General features: G+C 39.8%; 1 protein-coding gene across 1 annotated transcript; it reads right to left on the bottom strand.

Annotated features, from left to right (window-relative positions):
• Positions 1–297: 297 nt before the first annotated feature.
• On the bottom strand, positions 298–10,481 carry LOC109927650 (extracellular calcium-sensing receptor-like). Its single transcript, XM_020527637.2, has 6 exons — positions 10,336–10,481; positions 8,672–8,957; positions 6,244–7,077; positions 5,867–6,094; positions 1,470–1,593; positions 298–1,193 (listed from the first exon to the last, which is right to left on the bottom strand). Exons 2-6 carry the CDS (start codon positions 8,921–8,923, stop codon positions 298–300), a joined length of 2,334 nt encoding a protein of 777 aa, XP_020383226.2. The 5' UTR covers positions 8,924–8,957; positions 10,336–10,481.
• Between the last annotated feature and the right edge of the window lie 2,773 nt (positions 10,482–13,254).

Here is a 13,254-nt window from a genome sequence, read left to right as displayed (position 1 = left end):
TCCTACTGCCCACACAGATTCCTCTGCTGCAAACCCAACTTATTCACACTGTGAAAGAAGAAATTAAGGATACTTACAATCTGATTAACTCATGTTAATACATACAACCACAATATTAAGAATTCATTTCACATTTTGACAAAAAAAATTCACATTTTATAAGGGTTGCAAAATTTATTTTAGCGTTAAAATCCGTGTCATTAAATTAGTATGATAGCATATACTTTCAGTGAATAAATTTGCTTCACCGACATGAAGTTACGAAGCTTGGGTGGAATAAATAAAGATCCTTGGAAGTCATTTAACCATCATGTGCTTCTTTGTATTTTTGTCTTTTCTCAGCAGGATAATGAAACATTTGGGAGCAAAAATACAGAAAATTAGTCCATAGCTGGATGCTAAAATCGCAAAGACTTGCACAGCTACAGCATATTTACCAGGGGAGCTGATATACGCTGGAATAAAAGTTATCCACACAGCGCAAAAGATAAGCATACTAAAAGTTATATGTTTAGCTTCATTGAAATTATTTGGAAGTTGTCGAGCTAGAAAAGCAACCACAAAACACACACAAGACAGAAATCCAATATAACCCAGTACACAATAAAAGGCTATCGGCGAACCTACATTGCATTCAAAAACAATTATTTCGCTGAAATAATTACTGTTCTTTGAAGGATAAGGAGGTGATGTTCTTAGCCAGACTGCGCATATTAAACATTGCACCAGTGTAAGGACACACACCGATAGACGCTGCTGTGTAGGTCCAAACCACCTCATCGTGTTATTGCTGGGAAGGACTGCATTAAATGCCATCACCACAACAACTGTTTTACTCAAAACACACGAAATGCAAAGAACAAAAATGACACCAAATGCTGTGTGACGCAACATACAAGACCAGGTGGAAGGTTCTCCAAGGAATGTCATTGAACACAGAAAACACAGAGTTAATGCACAAAGAAGCAAAAAGCTCAACTCGGAGTTGTTGGCTTTAACAATTGGAGTATTTCTGTGAACATAAAACAAAACGAATACACCAATTGTGGTGGAGGCTCCGAGAAATGCCAGAATCACCAAAATAATCCCCATCAGATCGCCAAAGGAAAGAAACTCAATGACCTTTAATATGCATTCGTCTCGTCTCCAGTTGGACCGGTATTCCCAAGGGCATTTAATGCAATCTGGTGAATCTAAATGGAAGAAAATAAAAATGCATCAGAAAATGAATTTAGTTTTTAAAGAAAACACACCGGAATCTCGTAAGGCAGACCTGTGTTTTTACTATATCATACAGCTATCAAAGAAATCAGCAGAAATACTTCCCCCGCTGTCATTTTGCTAGTAACACTGCGAGTAGAGCAGTGATTTGTTTATTACTTGCAATGCAATGAATACTGAAATGCTTTCTTTGCGTGCGCCTTCATTTGCTGTCTTTCCATTTAATGAATCCCCTTCTTGGTCCTTACCAGTGATGTTACTCATTTCACCATCAGCGCATTTTATGCAGTCAAAGCAGCAAAGGGGTTGCCCTTTCCTTGTTGCTTTCCTGGTCCCTTTCGGGCAGCTTTCGGAGCAAACTGCTCTTGGAGCCTTGTAAGAACAGAAAGGTTGCTTTTGTTTAAATTATCCTGTAAGATTGTATTTTTTACATTGAATTACAGAACGATGCTAAAGTGAATTCAAGACAATATAAACGTGTTAGCTTCACATCGGTTGCTGAATGTTGTTGGAGCCCAAAATGTATAACAGAAACGCAAAGGACTTGATATGAGATGCTATTGCAGACCTCCGATGCAGGTGGGAACCAGGGATTCCTGGTTTCGTCGTAAGAATACTTCCACTGCCCCACAAGAACGCCCTGCTCTGGAGCCGTTAGGAGCATTTACCCAATCAAACCGTTCAGAGATGCTATCACACGTTTCTGGAGCTGGTGGGATTTGAACCCGCGCCTGCTGACCTAGAGGTAGAAATGCTACCACCACGAAAGCCCTTACTGAGGCCTTCCAGAAATTTGAGCTGATTAGAAATACGAGCGGCGGATTTGGGCGAGGTGTAACTGAAATTTCTATGGAAATATTTGAAGCTGCAGCATGGAAATTAAACAATCAAGAACATGACTGCATTTTTATCCATTGTAACTGCAGAGCTATGATAGAAAGGTTAGGGGTGCGGGGAGGGACGTTTTTCGTGGATTATACAAAGCCATTGTTCGAACACATCTGGATTGCTGCGCTCAGTTCCGGCTCGGAACTTCTACAGGTTATATTGGCGCGAGAACGGGGTGCAGCCCATATTCGCCAGAAAGTTGGCAGTGTTGCCGAATGTGATTCTGAGGAGAAATCTTGTAAAGGCAGGGTGCATTAAGAGGTAATTTGATTATTGTTCTGCAGTGTTTTAACGGAACTGCGAGAGTCGATAGAGGAAATCTTTCCTGCTCTCAGGGAAGTCTGCGACATTAAGTGTCAATCCCACTACAGTAACAGAGGAGTTTGCATCTAATTAAAAAATAAAGGCACAGTTAAGATTCAGCATAAGAATAATAATCAGGAAACTACCGCTTTGTTATCAGTTATCTCCTTGACAGGAGAAAATCTGCCGACCATAACAGGCTTAACCACTGCATGTTTCCAAACTAACACCAATGCAGTTGACTCTTAAATTCACTGCTAAACTTCGTACGTCAAGCCACTTAACTGAGGGCAATTCGAGTTAGGAAATAAATATCGGCTGGCGACCACATTCTGCAACTGAATTTAAAGGTCCAACGGGGAGAAAGGACGAATTACATATTCACGCAAAGGTTGTTGGCAGTGCAATAAGTGCTGGCTCAATTAATACTTTTAAATATCAGATCCAGAGAATTTGCTCGGGACGATGTTAAGAGTAATGCGCATCACTTCGCGCTGAAGGTAGCATGCGCTGAATAGTCTGTTCCAGCGTTGATTCTCTGCAATTGAAGCTCGGGTGTTTGGTTTCTTGCGGTGCAACGCTAGTGTCCCCACCTCTGAGCCAGTAGACCCGGATTCAAGTCCCACCTGCTTCAGAAATGCGTAAAAACATTTCTGAACAGGCTGATTGCTTGCTGTTAAATACAACCAATTTCGCTCCTGCGCCTGTCTTATTCATTATATTTGGATCCTACACATATAGATCACTAGGAAATAGAGACAGTAAGAACTGTAGATGCTGGAGTCGGAGATAACACAGTGTGGAGCTGGAGGAACAAAGCAGGCCAGGCAACAGCAGGGGAGCAGGAAAGTTGACGTTTCGGATCGGAACCCTTCTCGAAACGTCAACTTTCCTGCTTCTCTGATGCTGCCTGGCCTGCTGTGTTCCTCCAGCTCCACACGATGTTATCACTGGGAAATGGTTCGTCCATCCATGAAGCAAGCGCAGTTCAAATATAAAGATATCTCCGAAAGAAATTAACTTTTCAATAACCTAACAAGAATAATCAGTTCGATTTTCTTAGTAGTAGAATCAAAGTATGAGTTTTGTTTTACTTGGTGTAAATCAAGTATACACGTCATGGCAGTGTGCAGTGCCTGTGGACACAAAGTTGAAGAAAAAAAATGCTGAGATAACAAGGTTATTTTCTGAAGAAGGGTCTCGACCCGAAACGTCAGCTTTCCTGCTCCTCTGATGTTGCATGGCCTGCTGTGTTCATCCAGCTCTACACCTTGTTGTCTCAGATTCTCCAGCATCGGCTGTTCCTACTATCTCAGAAAAAAAAATGCTTGTTGGTCTGTTGCATCGTCAAGCAAGGGGTATAGCTCTACAACACTGGCTGTCAAATGTAGAGAGCAACTTGCTCACATCTTAATTTTAGCAACCCTCGCCTGGTGGTTGTACAGTCCCAGTGGACATGAAAATAATAGGATAAGATCGTAAAGGAGAAAATGAGTGGGTTTTTTTGCCAACAGACTCTGAGACCCTTTAAGTTTCTTGGTTTAATATTGTATATTGATAATAATGCTGTTGACAATAAACAACGATTTTTTTTTTCTGATTGAGAAGTTTTTTTGTCATTAGGCGAATCATGCCGCGGCACATTATAAGTCACTATGATATAATTCTACATTGATCAATATCAGTCCATCCAGACTGTTGCAGATGACACTTGATAATCGCAATTCTGAGCACTCCCTGCTGACCAGCAAATACAATAATCAAAAGCTTTGTTATTTCTTGTTTTTCTATTGAGTTTTCTTTCAGGCCCAGTTTTAGGTTTCAATGCGCACTCTCGCTAACGATGGCTCTGCTAATCGGATTTTGAATTCTCCTCTCCAATCCAATCAGTAATTCGTACATATAAAATGTATTTATTTATTTACTGATCAAAGGTAATAATCATTGGAGAGATTTTCTTGGTGGTAGTGTCATTTCACTGATTGTTATTCAAGGGTTTCGAAACAGTATAGTGGCCTTCGTAAAGAAAGTATTTACTGAACTATCCAATTTTCAAGCAGATTGTTGAACAGCGAGTGTTGATTCTATATTAAAATAGAGCATCGAAATGCGCTTGCTCGAGATCTGAAACAAAAACGGAAATTGCTGGAGAAACGCGGCAGTCCTGGCAACACCTGTGGGCAGAAAGTAGAATTTAGACTTCGAGTCTGGTGGCTTCATCAGTTTTGAAGAAGGGTCACCGGACTCGAAGCGTTAACATTGCCTTTTCCCCAAAGGTGCTGCCAAACCTATTTCTCCAGCAATTTCTGTCTTAGATTCTGTATTACTTGTGTGCCTCTGAACTCAATGCTCCTGGCATTGAATTTGTGATATTTTCTTCTGGCAAATCCATATCCATATCTTATTTTTGACTAGAAGTTAGGACTTCTTAAAAAGCCGGAAGAGGGGCATTCGGCATGATGTGACATGCACAAAACAGGGCGCATAAGACAACAGAGTGGAATGTGACTGAAACTCCTTTGAGAGCGATTCCGACTAACTATGATGCCAAAAATAGGAAAACTAAAGAAGGAATGCACCCACTGCTTAAAACAGCAATTTAATTTGGCCTCGCCCCATTTCTAGGCAATTCCACCCTTCCCACCCCACCCCGACCCAAGTAATTTTACCATGCAAAGGCTAATTGGGAAGCTGAACTTCAGGAGAGCAAAATTTCCGATTCGTTCAACTTTCCAAATTATATTATCTGGGAGTTTCTCGACTGTTTTATATCCGAACCCTGTCCTTTTCCCAATCAGCACAGGACAAGTCACATTTGCTGGCAAGTTGACTAATTGGCTTTCAGCAAAGTGCTGGTAGAATGGCCGCTGATATGGTTCTTGGGGAGCGGAGGAAGTAGTACGGTCCCTATAATTCGCAAATCTTCAATACAAAAATTTAGAAAATAACCTGGATATCAGACGCAAGGATTTCACTCAACCAAATTGATAACGTTATTGATGATGATGTTAAAGAAAACGACGAATGTCCCGCCTTCGGGTATTCCCGACGCGTTAGCCTCCTATTGCTTTCTTCCCTTTTAAAACATATATCACAGTCTTTAAAAGTGTGTGCAAAAAGTACACCAAATAATCATGCGTATTCCTTCACAGAATCATAGAAATGTTACAACGTAGAAAGAGGATATTTCGCTTATCACCGGCTCGACAAATGAGCATCGTTATGAATCGTCAATCTCCTAGTTTTATTTTTCTCACGCCCTTGTACGTTATTTCTATCCAAATACTCAACCAATGCCATCTTGAATGTTTCAATTGAGTATGACTCCGTTACATTTCCAAGTAGTACATTCTATTCCACGTGAAATTTCAGGACAGACTAATTCAGTAAAGTGCATAACTGCTATTTTCGATCTTAACCACGCCATTTGGCGCACTGTTGTTACTGTCCATACCGTAATCTGGTCTCCACTCCAAACAACTGTTTCATCCTTTATCAAAATTTCTTGGCCTGGTGGGGCTGATCCGTCATAGACTCCAACACCGACGATGTCCACGCCGCCAGCCGCGTTGGGTTGCCAGTTTACGATGTCATAAGTGGCCACTGGATCTCCATTATCATCAAAATAGACATTTTCACCGATTTTGGTCGTGAAATTGACTGTTTTCATATAATGCAGAAGCTTTAAAATGGAGCAAAGTATTCAGGCGTTAACAGAAACTTGGAGCATTTAATATCGCATTTAATTCTACAAGTTTTCTGAAGTGAAAGTTGTTTAAATATATAAATATATAAAAATTTACCTAGCTAGTGACAATATTGACCGCTTACCTGCCAGGGTTGAAAACTTGAGATATTTATACAACCGTTTTGCGGAAATTGATTTTTGCCATTTTTACACGACAGCATGTCATGAAGTGCATGGGCTATCGCATATGTGGCTTTATATACATTATAAGTAACCCGGTACTGAGAGACATCAGTAAGTTCATTGTGCGTCATCCGCAAACTCTCTCTTCCGGTACATTCCTTCCACATGGTGAAGGGAGCTTGATCTGTTGTGTTATCTGTGCCTCTCAGTACACAGCCGAAAGTTGATTCCCAAAACTCCTTCACTAACCGGTTGCCTGGATACATGGAAGGATGGACGTCCAAGAGAAATTCTCTCAGTCCTGGTATATCTGCCTGGCGAATTGCAACTCCGATTGTGCCAGAGACAAAGCGCCTACTTTCTTCCTGGGGCAGAAATTGTGAAGATACCCAAGCCTCGCTTCCTATCCATTGTATACCAGTCACATTCTGTAGTACGATTTCATTCAATAAAACTGTCATCTCAGCTGGCGCAACGAATGCCACAACAACTTTGGTTAAAGATTTCCGTATAGTATCTACGATTCGAAGTAGCTTGCCTCTGTAGTAAGTTCTGTGAATAGATTCAGAGAAAGCAATGCAAACGCCCAATTGTTGGACAGTTTCGGTGAAAGCTTGCATCCCAAAGTTACCATAATCATCGTTGTTTCTAATTGTCCCAATCCATGTCCAACCAAAACGCTTTACCAGATGAGCTAAGGCTCTTGCCTGAAAATAGTCGCTCGGTATGGTTCTGAAAAACGATGGATATTCCTTCCTGTTACTCAGGCATGCACAGGTGGAAAAGTAGCTGACCTATGGAAGGTTGGTATAGAAACTGATTATACTTTCGTATGTCTATTAACATTCCTGTTAAATACAATACATTCTGTACAGACTGTGTTACCCCTGAAATCCAGGAAACAATTCCGATCATGCTACAGCTGGGAGAAGTGTTGAGGTAACAGAAAATTTCGATGAATGTCTAAAATTTGAACCATTTCCTGTTTTCCACGGTTTTTGTTTTAAAGAAATTTCGGAGCTTTATTTGCCTTTTCGGCTTTTGCTACAAATTTCCAGTCTTTGGAAAAAGTGGAGGTTAAGTAAAATGATTCAGGGAGTATTGGGTTCCATGTTCCTGGATCATATAAATATTCGAATTTGCTCTCCCCAAAGCAAGGAAAATAATCCCATTTATATCCACACACAAATAAAAAATATTAATCGGGGAGAAAGCAGTAAGTTTGGGTTATTTGGATAGTTAGTTCAAAAATCCTATTTGCAGGACGATGGTTGTGCAGTCTCTTTATGTATCAAATAATTCTGTGATACAATAATATAACTTCTTACTTTCTTCTTTTAACGTAATTTTGGCAACATGTTGAACAAATGTGCTGGAGCAATTAACAATAGATGACAAAACCTTTCTTACCAGAGACAACCACATCCAATGAATAAAAATGCCTCCTATTGATAATACTTTTGCATCCTCATCAGTCTTTAGATAAATAAATTTCTTGTCAATTACCTGTTGGTTTCTTGGTGACTGTCTTACATTGATGGTTTCCAATTACGGCCTTCCTCACAAGACATCTTCCCTGATGATAATTATCCACCTAAGTTTACCCCCTCACCTACTTTTCATCTCGCCCTATTAATATATAATCTATTCCTTTCTCCACATGTGCTCATCCGTCTTCCCTCAGTTGCATCTATGCTATTCCCCTCAAATATATCAGATGCTCTACCTCCTTGTCACTGACTGATGAGTTCAATTTCACCTAAATTTCTTATTGAGATCATTAGTAGCTCGCTTATTTTTATGTCCATTAGTTCCGGACAACTACACAAGTTGAAGCTCCTTCGATAGGTCTAACCTACCGAAACGCTGCATAATCTACAATATCTGTATCAGGGCATCATTCAGCCTTCTCTTTTCTAGCTCTGATTGCATTATGCAGCAATAGTCAAATTACTATTTTTAATGGCCGTCTAAACAGCTTTATTTTGTTGCACTTAATCATGAATTAGAAACAAAGCGAAAATCATCTGATCGAATTGCACTAAATAAACTGTACTATCGATATTACTGCATGCCATTGCAGTTATTGGTAATATTAGTTGGTGAGTGAATACAGTTATGTTAATAAATGTTCCCAAATGAAATTTATGTGGAAAGATGAGCATTAACGTCTAGTACTTGGACAGTAAATAGAATAACCATGAAGAACGGTCATCGGAACGGAAACATTAACTCTGCTTTGTCTGTATAGATGCTGCCAGGACTGCTGAGTTTCTCAGACATTTTAGTTTTTTTTTTTCGTTTTTTTCTATTAAATAGGAGAACCCATTGTTTTTACAATAATATGATCATTGGCTAATCTATATCTTACCATGATGTATATCTTACCATGGGAACGCTGAATGGACCGACTAGGGTAGCCATTGCTGTAGACTGCGAGGATCCAGAGTCACCGACGATGGCTGAAACTGCAGTGGACCTTTGGCAATTGGAAGATTTGTCTTCACCTCTATTTAGAAACTCAAAAGTTGATTTCAGAGTTAAATGCGGCATGGTACAGGTGTCATAAATCTGGTAACCTAAGGTAATATTAGGAAGTAGCCTTGGGTTCTTGTTAATTTCTTCAACGGCGAAAATCATCGTCAGCACAAAACGAAAAACCCGGTGCCAAAAGCTGTAGAGAAAAAAATAAACAAATGTGAATTGACAGAAGATTTCTTTTTCTTTCAAATTTCACATATATGATCATTCGGCATTGATCCATTTTCAAATAGGAGCAGTAACTGCCCGAATTCATCTTGTTTAGTCATAGAATCATCTTATTTTGGGACATTGCATTCAAAAACGTAAAGTTTGCTCTTAATGCACATGTCACTCATAAACCAGAAAATGAAGACGTATATCTTTGCTGTTAGAATCCCTACAGTGTGGAAAGAGGTAATTCGGCCCATCGAGTCTACACCGACTCTCCGAGAGCATCCTATCCGGACCCATACTCCCACCCTATTCCTGTAACCCCGCATTTACCAAGGTTAACCCACCTGACGTATGTATCCTTTGACACTACAAAGCATTTTACCACGGGCAATCCACCTAGCCTGCGCAGGTTTACACTGTGGGAGGAAACCGAGGAAACCCACGCAAATACAGGGAGACCATGCAAACTACACACAGACAGTCGCTCAAGGCTGGCATCGAACCTAGTCTCCTGATGCCATGATTGAGCCACGGTGCCGCCTATAATTATACTCTTTTTTAAAAGAAAACATATTATTTCGACGACCTTCATCGCTTTCACGAAAAGTAGAGGCTCTCACGTGTTTCCCGACAAATAATAGTGGAAACACAATATGCAATTTTCTGAAGAAGGGTTCCGACCCGAAACGTCAACTTTCCTGCTCTTCTGACGCTGCCTGGCCTGCTGTGCTCCTTCGGTTCCACAGTGTTATCTCTGACTCCAGCATCGGCAGTTGTTACTATCTCTATATGCAATTGTCTCAGCGTGTTATGGATACGAGCAACTTGCTGACCTGCTTCACGTGACAGCGTCGCTGATTACGAACAACATCATTCTTCCTGGGAACGCAAATCTAATCGATATGTCAAAACCTTAAAAATCATCCAGGACAGTCGACGAACAAGGAGTGACATCGGTCACAATGTTTCTGTCGACATGTAATCTGTTTTTGGCACAAGAACAAAATTCCCTAAATATTCGGGTAGGAGCTGAAAGTCTGGAATAAAGATGTCTAAAGTGGAAACGTACATTGCAGCCACTAACTATGAAACGTGAGAGATATTTGTTCACAAAGAAAATCTGGCAGCAGTTCGTGTATATCTGTTTTTAATTACAAACAAAGATATCCCAACAATTTCTAACATTCAAAACTACGAAGCCTGTAATGTCAGGTTTTACTTCTACTGTTTATTTAATGATATGTTGAACGCAGAAAAAAAAACACCTTGTAGTAATTCAATCTAATCGATTACTTCACTCTCAACAAAGATCTGAAAAGTTTAAAATGTAAAGCAAAATGCAAGCTCTCACTGACTTTCTGCATTTTACCACTTCGGGCTTTCTTCGGAAGGAAGGATCCAGGCGATCAACATTGGTGTGCACACTGAAAACTCCGCCAATAACAATGTCACCTTCTTTAGACAAGCCAACCAAGTCATCAGCTACCCATTGTTTACAGGTTGGTTCAGTCTTCAACAACACAGAAGCAAGAAGAGATGCCGTTAAGAAGAATGAAAATATGTAATACATCATTAGATTCAAATTGGTTCTTTTTGCATGGGCGTCTTACGCGTTTATATATTGTTCCATATAATGATAACCTTCCAACTGCAATACTATAAATAGATTGATCTTACAACACGCAAAACTCCCAAAAGCAAACAAATAACTTCAACTTGCCTGGGGTGTAACAGCAGAGTGTGGGATCAAATTATAATGATGCTATTGTCTATCCATGAAGGGAAAAATTAATTGCTATCAATTTAGTTCAATTTTCACTTCAAAGACAAACGGTTTGTAAAACTTTTCTAACAACGGAGACTTGCAAAATCTTTGCTGTTGAACTAATAACATTATTGCAACGTTACTTCTGAAAATACAGGGTTTCTGATACTCCATCTTGTAGACCTGAACAGAAAATTCAGAGCAGAACGTGACATTAAACTGTTCATGTGTCAAAGCTGCCCTAGGAGTACAAGGATTTTTCTGTTAAGAGTCTGACTTGTGACTTGGTTATAATTATAGAAAATGACACTATGCTTGGAAACTGTTCGAGTCTGAGTTGCAAAGACACCTTTACATCACATGGAATCAAATGTGTTCCATGAATACACCCTATAACTCCTTAAATACTACCTGTTATAATGCCAGCATCAATTGTCCAAGAAAAGATTTTCAGCTAACAAACTTGTCCAGAGTGAAGGCTTTGTTAAGATTCAATATTATTGCTTTTTCCAAGAATCTGTGTTTCTGCGATGGATGTGCTTTTGAGCCAGACTGTATAGAAATTGTGGAGGATATAGACTATTATCATCTTTATGAAAACGAAAAGAATTGCGGGTGCTGTAAATCGGGAACAAAAACAAAGTTGCTGGAAAAGCTCAGCAGGTCTGGCAGCATCTGTGAAGGAAAAAACAGAGTTACCATTTTGGGTCTGGTGACCCTTCCTCAGAACTCTTACCAGACCCGAAATGTTAACTCTGTTTTTTGCCTTCACAGTTGCTGCCAGACCTGCTGAGTTTTTCCAGCAACTTTGTTTTTGTCCCTATTATCATTTTTTTAGTGAGACAATCAGCACAAATTTTCTTTTAATTCATGCAACATCTTTCTAAAATATATAAATCTTCCAAATCTCTGCAGATAGTGCAAGACCAAAGGTTGAATAACAAAATATATTGTATAATAAATTATATGAAATAATTGTCCCTCCATTTTAGCATTTTAATCGATTCCATCATCTCATCTCCACTCACGCCACTCTTTCAATGGCATTCCATCCTTCTCCTGCCGTCCCTCCGATGCCATCCCCATCTATTCACTTAATCCTCTTCAAGCAATCCCCGTTACAGTCTTGCCATCCACATCCCTCCCATATATTCAGCAACGTGATGGAAAGTGCTATAATGCAGTATTTACTCCCAAAAACCTGTTCATTAATGTTAAGTTTGCATTACACTTAGACCAATCAGCTCTTGTCCTCATACAGCCTTGCCCATTGCCTGTTACATGGCCAGCACAAATGTTAATTTATCACTTAACAGGTTAGATGTTAGATTTAGTTGTGCATGGATACAGACTGCTTCAATATCTGAGGATTCCCAAATGGTGCCGAACATTGTGCAATCATCAGCAAACACAGAAACATATAATATAGAAGCAACAGTGGGCCATTCAACCATTTGAGCCTGTTCTGACATTCAATATGATCATAGCTGATCACCGAACTCAGTACCCTGTTCCCACTTTCTCCCAATAACCTTTGACACTTTAGCCCTAAGAATTCTACCTAAATCCTTCTTGAAAACATTAAGGTTTTGACCTCGCTTTCTGTGACAGAGAATCCTATAGGCTCACCACTGACTTGGTGAAGTTTTTTTTTTCTCACCTCAGTCCTAAATAGCCTATTTAATATCCTTAGACTGTGACTCCTGGTTCCAGACAGCTTGGTCATCAGGAAAGTCTTTCCTGTATGTACCCTATCTAGTCCCGCTCAAATTTTATAGGCTTCTACCAAATCTCTCCTCAATTTTCAAAACTCCAGTGAATATAGTCCTAACCAATCCAGTCACTCTTCATACATCAATCTTACCATCCAAGGAATAAACCTTTGTTGCAATCTGTCATTGACAGAACATCTTTCATCAGATATGGAGACCAAAAATGTACGCAATATTCCAGGTGTTGTTTCGCCAATGCTTAATACAATTGCATTCCTGCTCCTTTATATGAATCCTCTCACTAAGAAGACCAATATACCATTTGCCTTCTGCATTGCCTGCTGTGCCTACAAGCCTATTTTCAACAATTGGTGCATGGTGACACCCAGGTCATCTTGCTGTGGTGTATGAATCCAAAAATAGTCTCTCCATACCAGATTATTGAAGGTTAATTGGACATGGCAATAAGTAATTGATGGAGAGTTTTTAAAAAAATATGAAAAAGGCTTTTTTCGAAGTAGGTGGACTTGGCTCGGGAACATACAGTTTTGCAGTGACATCTAGACTCATTTTTGAACACCAACCACCAGAGGACTAGAGTCATAGAGTAATAGAGATGTACAGCACGGAAACAGACCCTTCTGTCCAACTCGTCCATGCCAACCAGAAATCCTAAATAAATCTAATACTATTTGCCAATATTTGGTCCATATCCCTCTAAACCTGCCCTATTCATTTATCAATCCAGATACTATTTAAATGTTGTAATTGTACCAGCCCCCACCACTTGCTCTGGC

Source organism: Rhincodon typus, chromosome 13, assembly GCF_021869965.1.
Source record: "Rhincodon typus isolate 14 chromosome 13, sRhiTyp1.1, whole genome shotgun sequence".
Classification (NCBI taxonomy): Eukaryota; Metazoa; Chordata; class Chondrichthyes; order Orectolobiformes; family Rhincodontidae; genus Rhincodon; species Rhincodon typus.
This window is presented reverse-complemented; position numbering and strand designations above follow the sequence as displayed.